The 27,914-nt window shown below is 37.7% G+C and overlaps 1 protein-coding gene across 1 annotated transcript in view; it reads right to left on the minus strand.

The window, feature by feature from the left end:
* Positions 1-372: 372 nt before the first annotated feature.
* Positions 373-27,914, minus strand: part of LOC104163484 (transmembrane protein FAM155A-like) — a 37,081-nt gene continuing 9,539 nt past the window's right edge. The window contains exons 2-3 of the mRNA XM_009702508.1: positions 11,531-11,702; positions 373-713 (exon numbers count right to left, since the gene is read on the minus strand). Coding sequence (XP_009700810.1) covers positions 418-713; positions 11,531-11,702 — 468 coding nt within the window. The 3' untranslated portion in view covers positions 373-417. The remainder of the gene's footprint in view (positions 714-11,530; positions 11,703-27,914) is intronic.

Here is a 27,914-nt window from a genome sequence, read left to right on the forward strand (position 1 = left end):
TAGCAGTCATTCCTCTAATAGAAACTGACAGGACATAAAAGACAGAACTATCAGATGAACACACACAATGACTAGAAATATATCGACAGAGAGAAAAGACTTAATTTAGCTTTGAGAAACCGTCCCAAAAATAAAATCCTGTATTAACAAGTGCAAAAAACAAACAAAAAAGAAACTCCAAACATTAAAACACAGTGTATAAAATGGTGTGAGAAATTTAAGTCACCATACAGCCTTTTAGTCAATAAAAAGCTGTGTTCATGTGTCCTTGTTGTTTGGGTAGTGGCCCATTCTTTTCATTTTACCCAAAAGGTCGTTCAAGAAGAGATCTGAGGGTAAAGCACTCAGTCCTTGCTATTTTTGACTGTAGTCATTTGGGCCTGTTGTGTTTCTATCACATACGGTGAATTCTTTCTTTTATTCCTCATTGGTTGAATTATCTTCCAAAGTTGTTATGCCTCCCAAGCCCAGTCCTGTTGAGTTCTGTGCTGCTGAGACTGTAAGTACTGTATGTAAGAGAATTAATACAAGAACACACAGTTTAAGTCTGCTGTTACACAGTCTTGATGCTGATGAAACTGTGAGCGATGTCCTGTGACACATTGTTGAGCCACTTGTTTTTATAGTCCCTTTGGATTGATGATCTGATAATAGTCCCCATCTGACATCACAGCATTCTGGTTCTGCATTGGTTGGATAGTTTTCATAGAGCCCTGTAGGGTAAACACAAGAAAAATTTAACATCAGGCACAAAAAGATTGGCAGAAGTTGATAACTGAGAGGAACAGTTGATAGTTCAGTCTAAGCTATTGAATCCACATCTTTGGGTGAGCCTGAGGCCCTCAAAACTCTTGCCATTTTGTGTAATTAGCGCCGTCTAACAGGAAGCAGCATCAAAAGATCATTCAACAGAGGATGACAATGAGCATGGTTGCGTAAAGAAATGGCATTAAAAAGTAATTATTGATGTTTGAATGATAAGGATATTTGAATTCTTCCTTTTTGGGGAGTAACAACTAATGATGAACTAGTAACTCATCAAACTGGACACTTCCACAAAATTTGAAAGGATCTTGAAATTCTTCCTCGGTCTGTGAGCACCTACCAGTAATATCACTGTCTGTGAAAAGATAGGCGTTAAATAACAAATAATTGACATATTGACAATATTGAGAATAGGGATTGTTAAACCAACACAGATCCAACAGCTTCACAGGAACAGCTTCCAAATGGAGCTGTTCAGAGTCTACTTGTTTACCCTACCTCAGCCGAGCTCCTCCAGCTGGGATGTTCTCTTCAGTATACCCCAGAGGTGAGAACAATCTTTCCTTGCCATGCAGTAATTGGATCTCTTGATATTTCTGACTGTACATCTAAGCCATTTCTGCCTTTGGAACTTTAGTGAGTTACTGAGCCTGATCTGATTATGAATTTTTGAACAGTTAGAGGAATTCTGTCTTTTCCAAAAGACACAACTGTCTTTTTGGAAATTGTCAGTGCTTTCTGCATTACTATATAGGAGAGTAACATAACAGGAGTGTTCTGTTTGCTTCTCATGTATCTTCTTTTCTGATAAAATTACAAGAATCTAATTAGGCTGTTTAACTAATAGTCAAATGCAAGAATGTCTAACATAACGAATAAACATTTTTTCTCCATTTAAACTGATCTTGGAATAAATTTTGCAGTAAATAATTACTCTATGGTAGTGCTAGGTTCTGCTAGAAAAAGAAACAGTCTGAGTTGAAATATTAGGATACAGATTTTGAAAGCAGCTACATAATTGCTATAATTTATAAACTTTACTTCCTGGAACAAGAATCACATTTTGTCTAAAGTATCACAGCAATGATATTACTTTCAAAAAGCAATGCCTACAAGTTCAGGCATAACATTCTTGCGTCCAGGCAACAGACTGCTTGTATTTTGCGAATAATCTGTAAAGAAAAGCAGCACACCTTAAACAAAAATAAAACGGAACTCTTTCATTCCTACTATTGTTCTGCAACTAAACAAAAAGTGCATTAGGTACGCTGAGCATCTGAAAATGCAGATTAAACCTCGACTGGCACTTTTTTACCCAGCTGACACAACAGTCTACCATGTTATACATGAGTCCGAGTAAAGTTGCATCTGTTTTTGGATTCAACCAAGTTTTTAAAGACACAGGAATGAGAACAGCTTGTTTGATTTTCTGTAAAGTCAGGCTTTACTCTGGAGGAAATCAGACCATTTTTGCACCTGTGCAGTCAGATACTTAAGGCAGTGTACCAGTGCTTGAAAATTATTTATTCTCTCTCAGATTATCGCTGAATGTAATTCATGTTTTTTTAAGAGATTCTGTTGCATTTTGGAACTTGTGGACAGCTGTCTATTGCAAGTATAATAAAGCAACCTTATTGCTAATGTCATACTTTCTGAAACCCATCTTTTGGTGCTTGTGTGCCCAAGTGTGTTTTTAAACATGGTAACATCTAGGAAGTGCCTCCCAAAACGGGTAATTAATTATATGATCTGTTCTGTGACTGTAGTAGCTCAAACTACTAGTGGTAACTGAAGAGACAAAGAGAATGGTTAATGCTTTGATCCCACTGAGGCTTGTTTACTATTCAAACTATATTTCCTGCCTTTCTTGTTGTAGGAAAAGCCAGACTTCCTTTGAAATCAAAGCCTGTATATACAAGTTGGCAGTCGAAAGGTATTTAAATAGTTCATATACACTTACTGAATTATAAATAAATTGAAGGCAACTCCACATTCAAAGCTGCATTGAACTCATTCCTTAATGGAAATTACGTTTCCTCTTTATTTCAATTCAGCAACTGAATTTAGGTTTCGAATTTGCAGTTACATATTTCATAATCAATTAACTAAAGAACCACTATTCACAGGACAGCTGCAGAATGTTTAGATAAATTCAGTCACAGCTTTTGCACTGTAATAATGAAACTTTATGATTGTGCTTCGCCACATACTTGTTTGTAGCCCTAAGTATCGGTTTTGGCCCCTCGGATCTAATCAGTCAATCTACTCAGTCAGAGAGTTATAAACCCATGACTTACCAGAAACCCTGGAAAGCTGGCTACATCAGTCTTGGAAAACCAAGGAGAAAAAAGCTATTTTGTTCTTTTATCAAAATATTTTGTATGGATACAGAGTTCAGGATAAGAAATAAAAAGGATATCTTTACCCACCAAACCACCAAGGTTTCCCTCTTCCTCTTCTGTCTTTATAGTTTGGTTTGTAGACATCGTTACTCTGTACTACTTACTTGGATGTTCAGCAATTATATTTCTGACTTGCCAACTGTTACTGGCTTGAAATTTACTTTGCTTTTCACTTTTCACTTAAAATTCTCAGCTCTGGATCTCCATTTCCCAACTTTTCCCATCATTCACCTATATTTCATCAGCAGAAATCTTAGTCCATGTGGAGGTTCTTGGACCTTGATCTTGATCAAGGATGTAGAATTTGCTAGGATACTTTTTGGCATCAAACCATTCTCCAGACAGATATGCTATCACTCACAAATGTCATGTAAAAGCTATCTCTTTACTTTGTAACCAGGTAGATTTTTCACACACAGATAGCATTTTGATGATCAGCACAGCAGTTATACCTGTAGGGAGTGTGTGTTACTGATCCTGATGCAAGAATTAAGGCTACTCATTTGACTGAGATTATGTTAATAGAGACATGACTGCAGATAAATCCCATGTATCCTGCTCAACTGAATCATACTGAAAGAAACAGGAGTGACAGCACGAGCATCCTATTCACTTTGTGCAGAAACAGCTTTGGGGGAAAAGCAGCAAACCACAAAGAAGTTCTCATACAAGAGTTAAAATCATAAAGACTGTCTATGCACACATGGTCTCCTGATCAGCTAGATCACCAGCTAACTCAGAGAATGCTGTGGTTTCTGCCTAAGTACTTGCATTTTTTTTGGCACAGGAACCAGCATGCAAAAAAAGGTGGTTGCATTTCCCCATCTCACCCCACCACCATCAGGATGGGTCATGCTTGTAGCCGGACCTGTATCTGCAGCAGTTGGTCTGGCTTGGCCCACTTCTTGGTTTTTCTGCTACAGAAAGAGCTATGGAGCCACAGTATTCTGCACCAAAGGAAACAGGTCTGATTGATGTATTTGTTATCCTTGCTGGATAAGTGTTTTGGAAAGCCACAGAAATAAAATAGATCTTATGGTATGTTGTTGTTTTTTCCCTCATATTCTTTCTGTAGAACTAAACTGTGGTCCTTTTTAACATTGATTTCTGATGATTTTGAGAGGCATATCAAGCTTATTGTGCTTGAAGAAAAGACTATGAACTAGAAGAAGAAACCAGATAAGCAGATGTAGTATACCAGAAGTTTTGAATGCTCCATTTTCTTGTGAAGTCCAAAGTAAATAATGTCTGCCAAGAGTGATTCGTTCAGCAGTGGCATCGTTGCATCAATGAATGCCAACACTCTGCATGACATTTCTCTTTCTGAAGAGTTGCTTCTGATATTTCAATATTAACATTTTACAACTACAGTAGGCAAGACAACACATTAGATATATGACTGGATCTCACTGCTTTGCTTACATCTGATCTGGAAGCCAGCACCCTTAGATCTTATCCAGATGGTCCTCTCAATTTCTAAATTGCTGTGTCTGTGACACATTATGATGCTTCTGTTTAGACATGTATTTTATACTCTTCATAAAATAAAAAATAATAAAATGAAATGTAGAAGAAGGCTTAAAGATAAATAAATTATTTTTTAGTCAAACAGATTATTCTTAAACTGGTGAATAAGGCTGTTCAGCTCTTCTGAAGACTCATTTCCATTTCAGACTCCATTGCAATTGTTGGAGGAGATCTGGGTTGCTGTGTTTTAATTTTGTTTTATTGTTATATGTTGGTGATTATTTCAAGTAGTTGCCTCTGGAACATTTCCTATGTATATGTGTCCACATTGCAGAAAAAATCATTGTGTTTCTTCACCATGCATAGATTTTTTTCCCCCTGAAATATGTTCAGGACCAATTTCCTCCTGCTAGCGTAAATCAGTGTTATCCCTGTAATACTGACTGAGCTGCTGCAAGTAGGTAAATAGCTGACTCTCAAGGCTATACAATGAACCTTTTTTAGGTCTGCTGTGTTGAGGTACAGGATAAGGGTGAGATAACTTGCTTCTGGCAAGCATTTGACTTTCCCCACTCCCCCATCCAGTTTTGCTTCTATTATGTACAATTTTTGATCAAAAGGATTTACTGCTGTAATACGATAGGAAAGGAAAGGATCATGCATATCTAAGTACTGTGTTACCATACAAAGTTCAGGGATATCAATATTTTAATTGCCTGGGTTGTTTTTATAGGGGAAGAATGTTTGCAGCTAATAAACCTACTATTATATGGGACCTCATTCATGGGAAAGCCCCAATATTCAAGACTAGAAGAGCACTAGACTCAAAAAGATGAGCTATTTAGTTGACAGATTCTGCTGCAAAACCATGTCAAATTTTCCTTGTAAGCAGATCCAGAGCTAGTAATGATTTAAACCATGCTTGTCAAACATAAATGGGATTTGTCCTGCTGTCTGTGTTAGCTTAATGTTTTGATATTTTAGGACCTACTAAGAGGTGTAGGCAGGAGGCAAATGACACATTATTATGAGTTATTTTTAGAGTAAGAATTTGGATCAAGTATATATATTTTTTTGAGTTTGCCAAGAACATAAAGCGGATTGAATTCAGAGATTTTCTCTTCTTGAGTTGTTCTGGAAAGAAAAGAGAGATTGAGATGCATTCTATAGATCACATTTTCTCAAGGAAATTGCTTTTCAAACTGCACTGAAATCAGGGCATCTGTTTTGAAACAGACACTCTATAGCTAAACCTGCTGGTGAAAGCCAGACACACATCTGCCTCTTGAGAGGAAGCTGCAGTTTAAAGAATTGTTCCCAGTACCTTTGTTGAGCTTTGTTAGTCAACCAATTCCTTCTACAGATTGGTAAGAATTCTCTGTAATAATTCTCAGTGTGTCCTTGGAAACGTTAGTGTGTGCTTTGAAGCATGATTGACAGTTTCATTTCTGGTGAATACTCTACTCTAAAGGAGGAGGAGTTTCTTTGGAAATGTTACTTTGCATGGATCACATAAGCATACGTTACTGATATTTGCCAAAAATTGATTATGGGACAATATTCACACTATGCCTTCCAAGCAACTGAGATGTTAATCAGAACACATGAAATTAGGAGCCTAGATTAATACGAACCGAAAGGAAAGATATGAGTGATTCAAAGTACCTGAATCACCTGTCCACTCACCTCTTCTCTCCCCCTACTTTCTCCTTCTATATAGAAAAGTATCAGACATCTGTTCAGCACAGGAGAGTAGACAAATTTGATTCTCCTCCTGGTGGAAGAAGACTTGTTCTGATGGCACTGCTCTTAGGAAGTACCAGAGGGTGCCATGCTGATTTTGGAAGAAGCTGACGCAACACATCTCTGCCTTATTGCTGCTCACTCTATTCCCTTCCTTTCCTTCACAGAGGAACTTTACCGCTCCATTAAATTCCATGACATCTATTGTACAGGTAAAGAGTCTGAGCACGTGGTTGGGATTTCCTGTCCAATACTTGCTGCTAGGTGATGGTCCTGTTATCCCACAAGTCACGAAGAGACCATAAGTCTTGTCCAATACAAAGAAAATCCTCAGCAACACAACGAGCCCTAATTCCGCACTCTAAAGTGGTCCAGACTTCGCACACGGACAGCAGTTTTGGGACTGTTCTCCTAGCAGCCAGAACAGGCTATGTCTGTATTAACAAGCAGTTTTGGGCAAGAGGAGAAGATCTGTATAATTAAACAGATGGTGCTGAGTGTCTTGTGTCAATCCTAAACGCGTTTGAAGGGTTTTTATCACACTGTAGCTCTAGTCTAATTCTGTAGACCAAATGTGCATTAGTGGTTGGGATGTGCTAGGTATGGTTGTGTAACACGTCTCCTAGTTTAGTTTAATCGACGGACCCCAGTCCATTTCCTCCAAGATCTCTCCCCAGTGCTAGTCAAACAGCAAGGAGTATGAACAGGAAATTTCCTTCAAAAGTGCCCTCCTGAACTAGATTGCTAATGCAGATGCAACTGCAGCTTTGGTGTTGATGACATGTCCTGGCTGCTTGGGAAAGGGCCATGAGTGGGGATGAGAGGTAATCTCTTCTCCCATCTCTTTGGGCATCTCTGCTGCTCATTTGGTGGAAACAGCTCTCATGTTTTCTGGATTGAGTAAACTGCAGGCCTGAATGGACAGTTTTGACTGTGAAGAAAATATTTATGGCCTCTCCATCCTCTCCCTGTCTCTGTCAGGAGATGGCAGCAAGCCAAATAGAAACAGTTCATGGGCTGGACCAGTCCCCAGACCAGCTGCTGGACTGTATTACTTTGGAATGCAGCGGTAAAGCAGGAGTTGTGAATTATTACCAGTCTCTTCCCTGTACTCTGTACATAGAGTCATACATCTTTCAGCTCTCTTTTCACACTCAAAGAGCATGTGTGAAAGAAATCTTCCACATCTCCCATTCACACTGGGGAAAAAAGAGGAAAAGATGACTATATCTATGAAAGAAAACAACCCCACTGGTATGCACACTGTTTTCATAAGAGTCGCAATTAAAAACTTTGACCTGGAACTTTGCATGGGACTCATTTATTGTAATTTGCCGTGTGTGTGTGTGTATGTATGCCTAGACACTATTATCACTTCTCTTACATAAGATTCTGTTTTGCATGGGCAATTCAAGACATCTCAGCTGCAGAAAGAAACATTAGATGAAACCACTGGAAACTTTAATCATATGGATATAAACCCCAAAGGTCTAAACTGACAGCAACCATTCATTTTTAATGAATATGAAAAACAGTATGTTCCAGAACAGCACCTGATGGAAAGATTGACTTCTTTTCTTCTATTTCCTAGAAGAAAGGGGGAGAGGGGAACACGAACTTCTTTCTAGCTAACTGCATGTTTCCATAGTCAGAACCACGCTGTGATTCTGATTGTTTTCATTAATCTCCCAAGCACTCTCTTTTGCACTGCAGTTGTCCCACATCCTCACATGCATTTCTACAAAAGACAAGTTCCGGTGATGCACAACTAGTGTAGCATCCTCTCTCCTTTTCCCACTATCTGCTTTCATTGGAGGTAATCAAGTAAGACATTCTCAGGCTGGAATACTTCTGACTCATTATACCAGTCCTTCAGGAATTTCCAAGAATTCATTATTGATTCCAGGAAGTCATTATTAATTCCCATTACAAACTATAACTTTTTTTTTTTTAATTCATTATGTCAAAGATAACAATGAGTGGAAAATTTCTTGCAGAAAAATAGCCAGTCCTATGCTGTTTTCTCATCACATGGACCTTCCAAGGAAGGACAAAACTTTTGTCATTATTTCTTTTTACAGCCTCCAGTACTTTTTTTCTTTTACATCCTCCAACCTTGACAAAATCCTGCCCTGGAATCAAAACAAAAAAGGTATGTGGGTTCCCAGTCCACCGGTGTCACTGTGCCCCGCTTCCAGCACATGCCTCCGCACCCCTGCTTGCCACTGCGGCAGGACAGGGATGGCGAGGGGAGGCAGCAGCTTGGTACAACCGCGGAAGCTTTCCCACTGATATAAACCCCCACCAGCCTCTTGTCTAGCTGCAACTGGAAAACGGCATGTAATGTTTATATTCCATAGATCCTGCGCTCTGTGCTGGAGTGAACACTAAATAAAAACAGCTATCACCAGTACGCCTTTTCCTGTTACTTGTCTTCCACAGTGTACTGAAATGTTTTATAGAAACCAATCCTCTGTCTTTCCATTAACCTAAATCTCTGCTGGACCTTAGACAAAACAGTCTGTTACCATGGAAAGGAGGAAGAGAAGCCCTTATTATAAAACTATTGCTTCTAAAACATTATTAAAGTAAATTAGAATCCAGAAATTCTTGATGTTTCTAGAGATAAATCATCCTATAAGCAGAGAGGCTCCTTTTTTTCTCCAAACAATATTTTGTAATTAACAGTGTTCCTTAGCCAGCCAGCTAGTCTTTCATTAGTGTCATGGGGGAAAAAATATCATACCAACACAACTCAATTCAGTTCCTGCTGGATTTCTCCGAAAATCTAAGTAAAAATTTCAAAAAAAACCCTGTAACATTTCTCTCCATGGGATACTATCCGAATCAGGAGCAGCAGACATATTCAAGCCTAATTTAAATGAATGATGGGTTGTGGCAAAACGTTGTTCATGAGGAATTCCTGAACATAAAGTTTGCTCCCGTTGGGTTTCCTGTAGCAGAGCTCAGTGGTGACCAGCTTCACAGTGAATTTAGCTCGAATGGAGACACCAGACAACCAGCTATAACATCTAAATATCAAACAGAAATACCTTTGACCTGACTCTTTTGGGTTTTGCCAATGAATTTCACCCACCCCAGGAAGAGCAGGATAAGTAACTAGAAATCCCAGAACCAGTCTGCCAGACAGGAGCTCACAGAAAGTGCAGCAGGAGAAGAGATCCCTCAAGATGTGGGTGACGTGCTTTCAGTTGCTTTTCTGCAATAGGAGTTCAAATTAGTTGTCAAGCCACAAGCTATGCTGAGATAGAGTGTTTTGTCTGCTGTTGAACTCACTGTACTTTGCATGAAATAATTCTATTTTCACTGAGCTGCAGAGAAGTGTAATTCTTTAGTCCCACAGCAGGTATTAGTCTAATTTCTTGTTGTTTAGTGGCAAGAAGTGCTCTTACAGTAAGCTGCTGATTAATAAGAAGGTGACAAAGGGCCTGTATTCCAGATAAAGTTTGAATTGCAGCCTTGTAGTTCTCAGCATCTTCTCTTGCACACAACTACCTAGTGCCAGCATGCTGACTCCTGTGGGTCCGTGAATACAAGCTCTGCTCTGCTTATGCTGAGAGTCTTGACTTGAGAGGACAAAAAGTTCAACCACATATGAGTTAGTGGACTACCGAGAGGAGGTTTAGGTCACCTTGATTTTAAGTGTCTGTGATAAGACCTTGGTGACGAACAGAGCTACAGCAAGCAGAGTTGCAGCCTGCACTGTTAGCGGGGCATAGAGAACCCATCAGCTCACCAGGGGCAGATGCCTGCTTAGGCTGAATTAAATAGCTCTCGGCTCTACTGACTACCCCAGATCTTCAGTGACTCTAGCTTAGTCACAGAGTTTACGTGTAGATACCCACACTACTAACACCCACAATAAAATGAGTTTAACCCTCCCCTAAATCTGCATTTCATCCCAAACTCAGAGATACCAGCTGTCAGCAATCTTTGCAAAGTCATCTGGTTTGTGTGTTTTAGGAATGAATTTGGACTTGGAGATATACCAGGAAAATGAAAAAGTAGATATGTATTTCCTAAGAGATTTTCTGAAATAATTACTAAGATGGTTTTGTTCGTTGTTTGTTTACTCTTTGTCATTGTGTATGTGTGTAAGTGTACACAGATGCATATATATACACATGCACGCACACATACATATATATAGTATACATGTTGTAAATAAAAATGTCCTAAGTCTCTCAGTTCAGCTTTTACTGTCCCATCTTAAACTAGAAAATAATGCTCATTTGCTTACTGTGTATGAATATTGGAAGGCTATTAATATTTATAAAATGCATTGAAGTGCTAAGCACCATTACCTTATTGATGACTACCAAATTGTAACTCAGCTTACATTTCGTTACATTGTCTTTTACAGATGGACGGATATTGCTCGATTGTGTGCAATGGGCTTACTCTTCAAGAAGAAATACGGTAAATATCTTGCTACCAGAACACCCCTAAATCCAAACACAGGGTACCAGGTGAAGTTAGTTGCCACAAACTATGCCTGCCTCTGAGACGGTATAGAGCATTTGCGAGGTTTTATATTTTACTCTGGTTTTAAGTAGTTTGCCTTGGGCAACTCATTTAGTATCAAGATTTCCAATGCAGCCCTAATTTAAGGTGGAGGCTGTCTAATTTCAGATATTTGGACAGGGCTGTCAAATCGTCTAAGTGTTGAAATGCCTTTTTGCTGATCTAGTGGGAATAAGTTGCCTAAATATCTTCACAATATTCAGATTCTTCATTTGTCTGACGCAAGAATGCAGGTAAGCAAATGTGAATATACTAAAAACTGGACTTGCCTTTCTCTTTTTTTCTGAATATTGTGTGACACACAGCCTCTTTTCTGTGAGTACTGCTTGACACGGAGCGACAAAAATCCTCTACCAAATCATTAAACTTAAAAAATAACCAGAACAAATTTCTTCTAGTAATTTTAATTTGTAAAGTTAATGACTGTGGCAAGCTGTAGTATAAATGTACATTACTAAATCTCAGGTCCAATCTTAGTCCCTCCAACAAATTTTTGTGCTGAGGAATTCCTTCAGGCTCTCAGAACTAATGGATGGATGTTACTATCCACACTCTCCTTCACATTTAGACTTATGAAAACAAGTGAAATTAGCTTTTGTATACTATACCTGTACAGATGAAACTTGATAGTCCTCCATAGATGACATCATCATTGTCTGGTAATATAAAGGGACACCTCGTCTGAACCTCCAAACAGTATTGCTTGCAAGGAATTCTGTTGCTGCAGTGAAACTGTGTGACTTCAAAATACTGGGAACAGAGCCAGGCTTTGTAGACAGTCTGAAAAAAGAGAAGAACCAGAAGGATAGATGGGTGACAATAGCACTGTCATTATTAGAACATACTGCGCTGCACACCTACATTAATGCTGCTTCTGAAAGCAAATTTTGAGGGAATATCACCTGGGTAAAACATACTCTTAACTTTTAACTGTCCTCCCACTTCAGATATGAAAACTCCAGCCAAATCATTTCAAAGCAATAGTTAGTCAGGATAGGCTTATGCTATTATTTTATCTTAGTTGGTAAACAGGTACGTCTCTCAGATGTGCCCTTTTATTAGACACATGCACACACGCCACAGACCCCTGTCCCTGTACCTTATTGCATACAAACTGAGATCCTACCCTCATTTGAAGCCTGTCTGGGAAAAATTTATCAAAGTAAGTGCAAAAAAAGTTTAAAACCGGGCTCAGGCCAGCTGTGTTTTTTCTATCATCTAGAGCTAAGCTATCAGGTTGCAATAGATGGTGCTGCTTCCCTTCAAATAAAACCTTCTCCAACCCACAGTGTTAAAACACACATTAGGTTTCCTGAACACCGAGTGCTATAGACTAGGGCATAAATCCGCAACAGTGAGGACCGATGTCTACATCTGGGAGCTAAAAGGAGCACATGAAAGGTGCTGTCATCTGATGCTGTGTAGCCACGGCTGCAGGACCTGTGATTATTACAATTATTATCATCATTTAAACAGAAAAGCAAAATAAACATGTTGATTTTAGTTTCTTTTGCCTATTCTATTCTGAGCAATGGTCTTTGTCATAAGAATTAAGCTAGCCTTTTGGACACAGAAATGCTTCACATGTGATCATACAAAAATAAATTGGACACCAGGCTACAAAGGTGATGAAAAACCTGTATGACTGAATACAGAGAGGGTTCTTTTTTGTTTCCCATTTTGTTTTCCACTTATCTGTTTTGAAGTACATTATTTACTGGCTAGATACCTGCTATCTATTTTGTTATATAACTAAAATTTGCTTTTTGTATTCATTCAGAGTATCTGAAAATCTTAGTAACTACCTTTCCTTCATCACAGGCTGAAAAGCAATATAGTCAGCTGATTATTTTCCTTCTTTCTAGACCTTTTTGTAATAAAAAAGGAAACTTAGATTAAATTTTTAAGCACTGAAAATTCAAAAACTGACACCTGAAAAGAGCAATCTAGCTGAAAGTTTGGATTGATTTCAGTATGTTTCATCTCATCAGTTATAATTTTATTAGTGTCAATAGCAGCTTAAATTGTAGAATTAATTTCAATATATTAGTCCCAGAATCACAAACTTTTATCTTAGCTTGTTTGCAACAGGGGCACGTATGGGTAAGGCTGCTAGGTGATAAAGTGAAGCCTCGATCACTAATCTATGGTTTGTGATTCCACTTTACAGCAGTTTTTGCCCACTGCATTCTGTAGAACATGATTTTTTCATTACAAATTCAATTTTAATTGCTTACAGAGGTTTCTTATCCACGGTAAATGATTAATGAGAAGCAACTCTAGGCAATGTGTGTACTTTTTGTTCTTAAATAAACTTCTAAACAGCAAGTGGTTTTCCCAGCGTTGACTATATTCCCCACCACATTTTTAATGCTCCAGTTGCTATATTGACACTTGCAACAATAAAAGCAGTAAAGTAATTCTTTTTCTATTTTTAATTAGTCAGTGAGCATAGTCTATTGGTCGGAGACAGGAATGCGGGGTCTGATAACAAATATTCACAGATGTTCCTTCCTCATCACTAACACCGTAGATCTGTTTAATATGAACCCATATGTTTTCCTCATAGAATAGATCTAAGAGTACTAAGTTTGTTTATGAATCGTATTTGAAAATGCAAATCAGTTTATAAGGAGTGTGTTGAACAGCACACCATACATGGTAACAAGAAAATGAGCAAACCCATGTGTCTACTTAAGCAAGACAGGAAACAAATGTTCATTCAAGAGCAGAAGTAAATAATGCAATCATAGGCTTCTGTGAACATTTTTATGTATCCAATCTCAGTTCATACACATCATCTTCCTGCTCTGATTCACAAGTCCTCAGCTTTGGCTCAAAATTGCATTTGAACTCTTGTCCGTATTTTTAAAGAACGCATACCTGTTCCTGAGTTCTGTTTCTCAGATAAATGCCTCCCACTCTGTGTCCTTTTTATTGCAGCCCCTCTCAACCTTGTCTGCAGTCTATATTGAAATTTTTAATATGCTAGTCCCGTTTTGCCCTGTTTTGGCCAGTGAGGCTACATGGAAACTAAGATTTTCAGAGTTATATCTGGATAGGTCATAGCCCACTTTGGGGTGAGATGCTGATACTTATCAGCCTTCCTACCTCCCTCCTCTGGTTTCTTCAAAAGAAACTTCAGGTTTGTGGGACAAGATACCTCTGCAGAACATTGTAAGATGTCGAAGAAGTAGTAGGAACTCCTAGCCTAGAAGATAGGAGATGTTGGTCTTCAGCCCTTCCCACAAAGATTCTCCCATTTTTCCAGGTCTTTTTCAGGCCTGAGAATTGGCATGAAAGAGTCTCAGTAGTTGGAGGAGCGAACACCATGGGAAAGCACCAATTTAACACTTGAGTACTTATCATGCAGCTGAGGTGGAATTTGAAGTCACATCTGGATAAGGAAAAAAATAGGGTCAGAGCCAGATTTGGGCACTAAAGAAGGCTCATCCGTAGTGCCTAGCTGTTAGCCCACTGCCTCCGCAGTTTTGGCTTGTGCTAAACTCATACATTCCCAGACAGTGCCCAGCCATTGTCTGGGAAAAGGTGTATTCCAAGCACCTCACCCAGTAAATAGTTTTAATATGGCAATGATGTTTTTTGGAGAAAAAGGAAAAAATGCAGATGTTTGCAGACGAACTGTTCTGGGTTAGCTGGTAGAGCAAAGAGAATTCCCTCTCCACTTTTACTTACCAGTACAGATACGATTTAAGTGCCTACTTTCCCAACAAAGACCAGAAATAACCTCTCCTACCCTTCCTGGACATCTTAGACTTTCTAGGCACCAAAGGTCTTACACAGACATTTTCCTTTGGTGCCTAAAGATGTGATACCCAAGAGTAAGTTATGTGATACCATAAGCGTAAGAACGGATCTCATATTTGTGTGTACCACTCACTGCTCAGCAGCCTTTGCATGAGTCCCACAGCTGACCCAACTGAGTAAGGAGATCCAGAGCAGTCCAAAGGCTTTTCTGTGTTTCAATTATAGTGAAAGGTGACTTCTTCAGTTTAAATACTAGAAACGCATGATTTGGAACTGAAATGTACTGAAATTTCTTGACGTTTTCCTAATAGAAAAGCAGATATTGTGGCCCTTGATCAGCCAGTATTCCTACTTGTACCCTGGAAAATATACGTGTTGATTGGTTGGGAATTCTGCTCTCTCTCCTAGCAAATCCCAAATGCTGATTTCCAGAGTCTTAAAACACGCACTGTATAACAAGGTCTGAAACTATCAATGCAAATACATATTGGCTTGTATTTTGAGTATGGTGTGCACTTTACAAACTATGATTTGATAAGAGGGTATTTTTCCCTTTTTAAAGGACATCAATGGCTAAAACCTAAGATTTATAATCACTATAAATGCTCCGCTTAAAAAATACTGCATCTAGAACACTTTAAAGTATTAGTTACATTCTCTTAGTATTTTCCTATGTCATTTTCAGTTTGTCAATGGAGAAGGTGGAAGGTGGATGTGAGGAGAAGACCATGTCTTAAACAGCCAGAGGCAGGGAAAATCCTATAGATTTTTCATTAAGTAAAGTTTTCTAGAGCAAAATTCTTGCTCTTCCAAAATATGCACTGTCTCAAGATTCAAGTCAATAAAAAAATGTCTTGGATTACATTTCAAGGAAAGCAAAGAGAGGTTGTGACAACAGTAGATGGGGCTTTCACTTTACTATATCCTCAGTTAAACAAAACAAAACTAAAACTAACTCCCAACATGAACTGAACTAAACTGAGTTGTAAGATTGGGAAAGATACATAAATTACAGAGAACATCAACAGTTTTTGAAGAAACAAAAGGAAATCTAGTGATTTTTACAAAAAACCAGAACTTTAGAAGACAAAAGCATCATTTTTATTAATAGATATTTTGTGAATTTAAGTCAAACCACCAAAACCAAACACAAAACTAATGCACAACGTAAATTTTGGATTTCTTAAATTTACAGTTTCTGCTACATATTATGATATTTTATATACATTGCAGGTATTTAATGCAGAAAAATAATTACAATAATTAAAATGGACCTGTTTTCAGCTGGTTTGGGAGCTAATAGAAAACTGGCAGATTGATCTCAAAGAATGGGAAAAAACCCATATTTTTCTGTTGGTTTTGGTTTTACTCTTTTTTTAGCAAGAGAAAGAACACAGATAAATTGGATTATTGATGCATCATGGCAACAACATACATACACTAAATAACTGTATATATCTAAATATCTTATCTTTTTACCATCAACAGAACTTTAGGCACTCTATATTTGAAAGAGATACAGTCCTGGCTTTTAGACAAGACACTGCATCAGAAAGACAGTATCACATAAGAATAAGGACATCTTTTATGTACAGAAGCATAACTGCAAAATCTCAGAAGTGTTCAGCTGTAATTTTGCTCACATAAATAAATTAAACCTACACTACCTTGTTCCTGTGTGAAAAACACCTAAAAATTACACTTTTTAAAAAGTGCACCAATCAATGCTGGCTGTATATACCTTAATTCATATGCATGAGTGCCTACCCAGAACAACCATCATCAAAATCTTCTTTGTATTTGTAAATGATTAATAATATAATGATAAAAATACATTATTAATTAGGCAGATGATTCATTATTTGGTATTCATTTTATTTCTACTGTACAAGTTCAAGCCAATGTCTGGAAGCAGAAAAAACATTTTATGACTTCAGTGACCAAGCACCCAACACAGGTAACCAGGTCCAGCAATTCAAGGTCCGAACATTTCACAAACAAACCAGACACTAAACTGCATTTGCTTGTCAAATCATTACAGATAATAAATGGATTCAGAGTTAAAAGGAAGAAAACAAGGTTGTGTGTAGAGAATTTTGAGAGACTAAAAGAGCACAGTGTGTACTTTTTCTCTCGGAACATCAGGAAAAAGACTCATTTTTGTCTCTTTGTGGGGAATAGCAGTCCAGATATTGTCTCTTTTTAGGGTATTCTGTGTCTCATATCCCACGTGAGGTTAGACAGTGTCTCAGAGTTACTCTTTCTGGTCTTGAAAGGCAAACAGACAGAACTATTAGGTAATACAGTTGCATTATTTGCCTAGGGAGGGGCCAATAGTTGCTGCCCATGACACGTACAGTATCGCCAGGCAGAACAACACACTGGCTGACCACAGCCCTTGTCATTATGCTAGCTGACTTGCAACTGGCTGGGCAACTGCCCAAAACTAATTTTAAGTGTATGACTGGTATTTACTAAAACTGCAAATATGATGGGAAGACAAAGTTGTGTTTACTCTGCGTATACGTCCACAGTGTCTCTCCGTTCCCCTCTCATTCTTGCTCAACATACATGCACAATACATGTGATTCTAACACAATACATGTGATTCCAACACAATACATGTGATTCTAAATAACCTAATTTCTGTCAAAACAGATTGAGTATGTAGCCTGAATCATCTGAGTCACACTCCATGAGATGTACCAATAGAGCGGAATGGAAAAGCTCAATCAGTTTCATTCTCTACAGCTGCCATTTCTTCATAGTTTTCAAGAGATGGGTACAGCTCTCTTCTGCCCCTTCCCCCATCGTTCCTGACTGCTGTTGCCATCGCAGTTCTTAACGAACAGTGTGAAATTTCCAGGAAGTTCTTACTTTAGCTATTCTCCATGAAAATGACTTCATTTTTTTTCCTCACTGAACCAGAATCTGATGTTACTGGCTGGGTTGTCAAAATAATAATACAAAAGGAAACCCAGAAATCATCAAATAGCTCTCACTGTGTAGACATGGAGGATGGTGGGAGGGAAAGAAAGTAGGAAGGGAGAAGTCATAACAGAAATCCTCTCTGAAAATAGTAAATTTTCTGAATCAAAATAAATTTTAACTGCTTTGTAGTGATGCTTGCACATCGTTTTCATTCCTCAGTATGGAAATGAAGTCTTCAAACAGAGAACAACTTAATAATTTCACCTACCAGCTGAAAAAGAAGAGCCCCCTCATGAACTTCAGAGGCGTTCTGTTCATTGGCATTTTCCAACCACATCAGGAAATTGTACCTTATTGGGATAAAGGAATTAATATTGCCTTGAGACAGTGTGATATGATTCCAGCTCAACTTCTCCCAAGTTGTGAGTTGTAAGTATTTTGAGCTAAATTCTGCAGCGTTTATGTATACTGAGGAGTATTTCAGGCTGCAACTGACTAATAAGTTGATTTTTTCCAAGAATATTCATGGAATAACTTATTACATAAGCTGAGCTTTTTTCAGCAGAACTGGACACGGAAACAGCATTCATTAAAAAAAAATTAAAAATCTGTGTTGCAGAATAGTGAAGCGGCCTTCAAGTTTTGCTGTGTTGTACACCAGTGGGTCCCCAGCCCATGCTGACTCATTGACAACAGTGAATAAGCTGTGTACGGAGAACAAAATCTTCCTTTTCCGGTCAGCCTCAGTTTTAGCATATGATTTTCTTTAACCAAAAGTAACCTTAAAGATTCTAGTATGCAACGTACTGCCTATATGCAATGGGTAATATCTTCACATGTCTAATCTCTGCCTGATTCATAGTTATGAATGTATGAAGTATTTAAAGGCATTATATGTGCACTTAAAGTTAGACCATATGTTTAAATACCATGTTTTGCCTTTTTTTGAGTCTGGGTGAATTTTTGCCTCTATGTGGTATTCTGTGGCAATACCACAATCAATACTGTTGTCTCTTCTTGGGTTTCAATCTCAACCTTTCCACAAAACATTTTTAAAGTATCTACTTCAGCCTAACTTCCTTTACTTCATTTTAGTTTGTTTTAGTATCCCACAACCTTAAAGGGTAGGGTCACCAAGTATACTAGGCAGTTAAATATAGTAGTATTTCTCTTCTTGAGCTGAGATATTGTCAATAACAGAGTCATTGATAGCAAAGCTACTGGTAAAGACTGGAAAACCTTTTAAGCCTTCTCTTACCCAAATAAAGCTATCCACTCATCCACTCAGAACTGCACCTGAACATTGACCTGGCAAAGATTAATATATCAAACTAAGTGTATATATATAGGAAATAAGGGGAAGAGATCTTAATGTAATTATGGGTTTCATGCCAGCAATGAGGGACCTCAGGAGAGCATGCCTATTTCTTCCTGTGATAAAGCTTCTGCTGTAAAATTCACTTTAAATCTTATGCATGCTGTGCAGCAGAGAAGTAATAGCTACTGTCACCTACCAACTAACGCATTGTCTGTGCAGCGCAGTCTCTAAAAGGCTTTTTGTATTTGGATCACCAGGGTATTATGTGTTGCTTTGAGTGACAGTGCATCTTCTTTAAGAAACACTTGGGTCAATCTCAGTGTCTGCTTTGTGCACCAGGACCTGAAATAGCATGTTGTACAAGCAGAGATGTCTTTTAGATAGCTTACAAGTGTATTTTATATAGACTACACAACCAAAATATAGATGGCTAACTGGTACAAGACCTGATTAAGTCTGACAAGGGTAATATTAGAAGTGTGAACTCCCCCAGGAACTTTGTCAGTTTTGAGCAGTAAGGGCTGTCTGACTTCAGAAAAAAATGCATTTTGCACGTGTACTGTGGAATAAAAATCAGCTCTTACGGAGAGCTTTCTGCCCATGAGAGCTGCAGGACTGCTGGTGGCATTTCACGTCCGCTGGCCTTCGTTCCCAGTTCTATTCTGAGACTGTGGGCAGCCTGAGGACAGGGCTGGTTAAGCACACAAGTAGTGCAGCAATAGTGACTCGATAGGAGGGATCAATCCTCCATAAGGTATCTTTGCCAATGAGAGTCAGTCGTACCATCAGGTGATTCAACGTTCTTCATTACATACGGTAGAGAACATATAACGAGTGGCTTTCACGTATGTGTGTTGCTGACAATACGATATTTCACGGGAACAGGCTCTCAACGAATGAAAGTTTAAAAGAAAAAAGTCATCATTTTCATTTTATTTCAACACTATCATAATCAAACAATTTTCACCAGGGAAATACTTTTCAACAAGGTTTAAACATTTATTTCCAAATAAACTATTGTCATTCTGTTTATACGGCCAAATATTGCTCATAAAACATTAATTTAAATACACATCACACTTTTGTATTATATTACATTAATATTGACTCAGATTATTCTGCTTTTTGGAGAAGTTGCTTTGTATGCGCACACACCCCCACACTTATCCCCACCATTTTTTTTTCCTGGGGAATTCTAATTTTGGTTTTGATTTTTTTTTTTTTTAATCTGACCCAGAATGAACACAAATTAACAATCTGAGCTTCCTCTAGAACAGACATTGTATTTTCCAGTTATTCCATTGTAGTGCATTTTTAAAATTCCTTGTGTTAAAAGACTGCACCAGGAAATGAGAATGTCTGTTTCATATTATGGAAACTTATGCCTGAGATTTACAGTAATTTGGGAACAAACACATCTGTCTGGTGGTTATTTAACCTTTGGTTTTATTTATATTTTATTATAATGAAAACTTTTTGTATCTGCATGGATGGAATATCATAAGACAAATATTTTCATATTTATCCAGAAGATCTTGATGCCAGTGAATGCAAACTATTGTATTAACAGACAAAAACTTTTGGTGTTTCATAAATGACAGTAAATTAAAATAGGTAAACTTGTTTCTTTCTCTATTTTACCTATTATATTAACATTTTCATTTGAAAGAGACAAATGCTATTTTATTTGAAAATAGATGAAAGATAAACCAAGGTTGAAATTTATTTGCCAGAACACTGTTGATCGTATCTTCAGTTCCTATACTACATAAAAAGATTTCTTTTAACCAAATACAAATAAGAGGAACGACAAGCTGCTCTGCTGATATTTTTGTTGTTTTTATTGGGAAAGACAGTCAGAAAGATGCAAATATGCTAGCTCCTAATACAAATATATGTCTTTGATTACGGAAAAATTACTGCAGAGGAGGTGGCAGCAATGTCTTACTGTCACTTTGGTAACATTAAAGAGAAATTAGACACAGTTACAGAAGTGATCTATAAAGTTCCTATCTGCCAAAATGAATTAAGCTTCTGCAAGGAATAGATGTGCAAAACCAGATCCACCAGTCCTATCTTTCTGGTCATTAACCATCCAATCTACTGGGGTCATCATAATGATTAACTTCAGTGTTGTTTTATAATACCCTGAAACCTGAACTCATCATCTGTACCAGAATTCAGTCTTAGCTCTTACTTAATATTGCAAAGAAATTTTCTTTTGAAGATCACAAACATCCCTTTGGGTGAGCTTAAAGGAAACTGAAAATTAAATAACTCATTACAGAAATAACTTGTCTGGTAAAAAGTGAAAAGGGCACACTAGCCTTTGATTTTGTGAGCTTAATAATACTCCTTCTAATCAGATGATACGATATTAAAATTTTCAAATTATTAAAATAAAACAAATGAATAATCTTTAATGTGTCTGATCAGCTTCCCTGGAAGATCTTAAGACCGCTGACTTCAAGTCAGTTTGCAATGGGCAGGGACTTCTTTTAAAGTTTTACAGTCTGTTCCAAAAATAGATCTGAATTCATGAACCAAGCGACCTGTCAAGGCTGGAAAGTCTTCAACTCTGCTCTCCATCACTTTTAAAGTGATGGTAGTCTATATAAATCAGCTCAACATGACATTATTCAGAAGACTGATGTGGCTAACTACCAATGTATGCAGGAGGTCAGGAGAGTCTCTCTCTCTTTATATCCTCTGCTTCCTCAAATTAAGGACCTGAATTTTTCTGCCTACAAAGCACCAGTGTTGTTCAGAAGAGACAATCCCTTATGGGCCCAGAGGGCTTTCAATCAACTTGCAAATGCTGCTGCAGTTTCCTAGCAGATGATGGGACTTGTCATAGGCTGATATACACAAAGAAATAGTTTTCTGTGGCTTGAATTTCTCTTTCTATTTGGAATTGTAACCTCTTTAAGCATAAGGTTTATTCATCTTTGATGTTGAATTTTCATCTTGATCACGCAGGCTGAAAAGTTCTGTGTCGAAATCCAAACAAGCATCTGAAAATTCAGTAAATAATATGACAAAAGCTAAAGACAAGGAGCCAAGAAATCCAGAAGAAATAAGAAAATTAAGGCACCAGAGATAAGACAAATGTTTTAGAACCTGAAATCTATTCAAAAAGCAAAAAAAAGCCCAGAACTCATAACAATGAAAGGAGCCTGTCACAGTGTGGACTATTAATGATAGCATTTGTATCACCAACGCAAGCTTACTTTAATCATGGTCATTTGAAATAGGTTAGAAGAACTGTATTCTGTTGTAAACTATCTAGAGACAAAGCACATTGGCCTTGCTCTTTTCTCTAGACATTTTTGAATGCAGGACCAGGGCCGGAGATGCCACTGCATTATTCCACATTGCTACACAAAATGTCCTCAAGTTGTGCTGCCTCTCCCCCCTACATTTGACGTATAGATTGACATAAAGACCTCAGAGTTGTGTGCTATTGTTATAACATTGACCTGAGACATCCAGATATCTGAAGAGGGTGAGTGCCTGAGCTTAAAAGTAACTCCCAAGGAAAGGACACAGGTACCCCCTTCTCGCAGGATTTTTTCTCACACAGCTCTGGTTTGAGGCCACACAGCTGCACCAAAAGCTGACTTAAGCCCATGCAACCAAACCCTGCCTGGATGGGGGCTATATATGGGGATACATATGACATTGCAGTCAGAGCCATGACAGTTTGTGATCATGCATTCAATGAATCATATTTTCTGGGAGAGTACGGTAAGTTCTCTGAAGAGTTCGCCAATAAGCTCAACAATAAGCTCACCCAAGAGCGAGTGTGCCAAGTGAGGAATTTTCCCAATTTGGTGTGGCTCTGCAAGGGACTAGACATTTGCCACAGCAGAATGAAGCTTGTTATCACAGGAGATTGCAGAGTAACAGGACAACTTGCACATATCATTGCCATTTCACCTGCCAATCTAGTGATCACCAGCAGAGACTGCAACACAATCTTCTCACCTCTGATTTCTCAGAAGATCTGGAAGCATCAAGTGTCTACCTAAGGATCAGTGCAAACTCTCTGTAGTTTGGCCCACAGTGACAGCTCACATCTCTAAGTTCAGCATCCAGAGCTCTTACACCATATAATACAGTATTCATGAGACTTCAAGCTTTTAACCACCTTAGGAAGCCCTTGTTGCCTTTTTTTTTTTCAGTTTTCTGTTTTCTCTGTATAATGAAAATACTTGTCTTATGATATTCTCTGTATAATCTCATCGTAATATAGTTTGAGAAATCCCTTGAAAGCATGTTGTTTACTAGCATACAAAACTCATGATGCCTCTGAAGTTTATACTTCATCAGCAGGCTTACGGTTCATTGGTTGTCTTTGAACATATATTAAACCTCCCACTTTTGGGTTGACCTTGGAGACAATTTGAAGTATATTTTTGATCCTTTCTACTACTTTTACTCATGTATAAAGATAAGTAAACCAAATTTCAGACATTTAAGACCCTATCCAATTATTCAAGCACTACAGTTATATACTGTGCCATACATGTAGACAGAGACAGCTGATTTAGTTGAACACAAAATTAAATCTTTGACAGGTAAATTCTCCACCATTAAGAGCAATGTTGGAAGCAGAGACTATTGCCAGATATTCTTGCTGACATTCAGAGATTAAAATGAAATTTCTCAACTACTATTAATACTAGAAATGCTTATTCAAATACCTAGATTTATCAGGTTTTGCCACTTAAAATCCAATACATCTTTTGTAACCCCCAAACTTGTAATGGTTCTTTACCACTTTAAGGCACTTAATATTGATTATCGGTCAATTAGAAGAAATTAATACAAAGATGAGGAACTGAATTGTGATTCCATTGAGGACATGACAGATCTGTGATTTCTACCTAATTTTGTGTACCAGACCAGTGGCCATGTCTCATACAGAGTGGAAGAGGGGTTCCATCAGGCTTTCCGAAGGAGAATGTGAGATAGGTATCACTTTGAGAAAGCTTCAGTCTCAGGGCATGAGATTTGAGACTTGGTAGTAGGAAATAAGCCTCAAGAGCTTTTGGATGATGGGATTAGTGCATAGTTACCAGGTACTGCTAGTGATGGTCTGCAGTCTTGACGAGTGCATAGACTGCACAGCTGTTCACTGATTCTTCAACAGTGAAACCACAAGCAAATCATGGGTATGGGATTCAAAGCAGTTAAGCAAGCAGGCAAATAAAAACATTAACTTGCAGTATCTCTGAAACAAAGAATCTCACTAGACTTTCTGACAGAATTTATAAAAGCTTCTATTTTGCTTATGTGGAGCATGTTTGCTTCACTCAGTTGTCAAGAAGATGTGAATAATACAGTTCTTTACACTTCCTATCTATTTCCATTCTTTTTTTCCTCCTTTCTTATCCTGCATTTCTGAAATGCAAATGCTTATTTATTTTTCCCATTCCTTTTCTTTGTTAGCAGTACTCTAACATGTTTTCATGTCTGGATGCCTGGCAGTTCTTGGAAGGAAAAAGTAGGTCTAATTCCTCCAAACCTTGTGCTTCCAGAGAAGACACAGGAATGTTCCAGTGATTGCAGTCCAAAAGGGCCAACTTTCAGCATTACTGTACACTTCTGCAGAAGAAATAGCTGACTTTAATAAGATACACAATATATATGACACTTCTTGTCTTCAAAGTGCCTCAACTGTGGTCAGTTCTGCCTGCCTTGTCCAGGGAAAAGCTTTTGGTTTATGATAGACTCTTGGGGCTAGCTGAGGTGGAAATTACAAGACAGGTCATATCAGGTACCATTTTCAGCTAACAAAAAAATATCTAATTGTATGGTAAGTGTGATACTACTCTGTGAGTGGCTGTACTAGCATTTATCTCCATAAAGAGAAATATCCCTTGTTTTTCCCTGGCCAGATTTCCATCATCTTTAATAGTATCAAACCTAAAATATTTTTTTATCTGAAATATCAAAATGCTTTCACTGCTTGATGCAGTATCTTTGTGGGAAACTGAATAAAACACTGTATCATAATGTGCAGTGCTTGCTATAAAATTCTTTCCATTTGATCCTATTGGATTATATGATGCTATCTCAATTTCAGGCATTTTGCTTAAATGTCTATATTCTTGTTATATGTTAGACATTAATATCAATTTACTTATAGCTAAAACAGGCCTTTAGAGGCATCTTGTCAAGTGTGGTGCCATCTTGGGGAGAATCAGGGGATTTTGGGCTTAGCATTTTTCATATTTCATTTTTATTCCTTCGCTGATAGGTATGCAATAATGGTATCAGAAAAGATATTGTATCTTCCACAGTGATATTGTAGAGTTACATACAAATGAAACTAGATGAGCTTGTAATGAATGCACTAAATCACTACCACATTATTTTTATGGCATTATATGTATTTAACTTTGCCGTAACAATAACATATTTTTCCTCTCTGTCTTTTCATAAAGGATTGCCTGAGTTATGTAAAACTGGTATTTTTGCAAGCTGTTGTAAAGGACACTTTTTCTCTCTGGACGAAAGTGTTGTTTGCTCTCAGATTTTCAAATATTTACTTCACTGCAGTTTTTCTTAGATGATTTCATGTGCTACATGGGGTCAAGCCTGAATGCAACTATCTGCTGACACATCTAACAATTTGCATAGGTCAGTAACATCAGGGAAAATATTGAGATGCAGAGTTTTGCCCTTCAAATTTACTTTCATTTGTTGTTGCTCCAGCTTGTTCAGCAAACAGAAGACAACATTGGAAGACTACCAAAGAGCATGAGAATAAAACACCAGACTTGCTACCAAAAACTGTACAGTCTGTCATTAAGAAAAGTTCATATATTAGATGGGTTGAGAGTAGAAAATACTCTATATTTCAGAATGATTCTCTGAGTCATTCAGAGACTCTCTGACAAGTAAGCCACAGACGTATTTGGAAGCTAATAAGTTGGTTAAAATAATATTTCAAAGTGGAAAAATAAAACAAAGTGTAAATCGTTAATACGAGGAAGGTTAACCATCCTGATTTCTGCAAAAGTAAATTGTCTCTCTAATGAATTAGAATTCTTCCCCCAAAAAAAATTAAAATGTGATCCTGATGACAATTTATTACCTTCAAAAATCTATTAACAAGGTATCTCAAAAAGGTAGTAAACAAATTGAATTATTATTGCTTGAGAGTAGAATACAGTCACATATACAAACAGAGTAAGGGGAAACAAAGGAAGGAAAAAAAACCAATCAGTTTTCATCAGTACAAAAAGCTAAAAGCAGGGTGCCTCTGGTTTTCATATATGCTATATTTTGCTTAGTAATGTATTAAGGCATTAGAAAGAGGTCTGAACAAGAAAGCAAGTGTACAGAGAGAAAAGAAGTTAATCAAGTCCAAAAAAAGAAATTAAAGTTCGGCTGAACTGAAAACTTGCTGAATAGAGAGTGAAGTTCAGTGCTGAAGAATTGAAGGAAATGAAATTTTGTGAAGAAAAATTGAACTACTTGGATACCATAAGGGATTTTACATTTAGTGTGTGAGTTCAGGAAAATAATCTGGGTCTTGCTGTTCAGTGAGCTCTGTGCAGTTACAGCCAGAAAAGACAACAAGTGGATGCATAAACACTGGGAAGTGAGGTAGAAACCATCTCCTGCATAGCCAATGCCATGTGCTCACCTGGAATACTCTACCCAGAAACTGATACTCCCACCTCCAAAGGGAAGCATGAAATTAGAGAAGAGCGGACAGCATTTCCATCACTGGGACCTCTGAAGAAAGACTGAAAGATCATGTTATGAAATTTCAGAAAGGAGATGGTGGCAGGGAAAGATCTGTAAAATCATGAGTGTTGTAGAGAAGAGGGACAATTTTCTGATCTCCTAGTTTTATGTTCCGGAACCAGGGGGCAAAGAAGTAATAAAACAGAAAAGTCTTACTTTTGAAATAATAGAGAGAAATATTTTTCCATATAATGCCTAGACTTTGCAATCTTACAATAACATTTTCTTGAGAACAAGAAGCTAAGATTCAGAAAATAATCTTTCTAAGGTAAGGTCACATGTTCCTTTGCATAGTTAATAGAGGAAAAAAGATTCTTTAAGACCTTCAGGGAGCAAAACTGTGCACACTTTAGATACTTTGTATAGGTGTACTGGCTCTCTCTTTGAAGAACCTGTAGGCATTTCTCACATTTGTGTATATTAGGGCATTTGTACTTACTTTAGGAGGGCTACTGCACTATATATTTAAAATGCAGGTGTACAGAAGGTGACTTGGATACATTATAGTGCTAACAGAAAAAGTACTACTATAAATATAAACAAAATCTTCAAGAAAATCTCTGACTTTCAGATTTAATGATTAGGAAATACCTGTGCTGTTGCTTATTCTGAAATATCTGGTTTCTTCCTATGCAAGGTCTACTGCTAAATACTGTGGAAGCAAGATTGTGGATGGGATGGCTTATTGATAAAGTCTTGCAAGTGACAGTTGTCATGTGGACAGTTGCCTTCTAGGGAATTATTCCTAATTTCAATGGGGAACAACAGTGACTAAATCATGTGCCAGTTTCATTGATGTGTGCCTGAAGCACACGACAGGTTCAGAAGGCTTCATGAGCTTCTGCTCCTTGTTGACCAAGCACTGGACACTCATATTTGTCTCTAAAGCTAATGGGAACCCTACAAAAGCAGTCAATGGAAATGTATGGTCTGATTTATCCATGTTGTTTTATAAAATGATAAAAGGTAAAAAGATATGTGTTTACTATACTAAAAGGAGAATTTAAATGTTTAGTGAAAAAAAAAACCTGAAGGATAAATTACAAAGGAAAACAGATTCGCTTTTTTATAATGCAAGTCCTTAGTTTAGACCCAGGTTCTCTAATTACCCTGGTTCTTACACATTGTTTCCATGATGACTGCAAGTCAACATAAATACAGGCTGTTGTTAAAATAGCTGAACCTCCCCACACCTTTATGCACATTCCTGC

The sequence above is a fragment of the Cariama cristata genome, unplaced genomic scaffold (genome assembly GCF_000690535.1).
Source record: "Cariama cristata isolate BGI_N322 unplaced genomic scaffold, ASM69053v1 scaffold12346, whole genome shotgun sequence".
NCBI classification, from domain to species: Eukaryota; Metazoa; Chordata; class Aves; order Cariamiformes; family Cariamidae; genus Cariama; species Cariama cristata.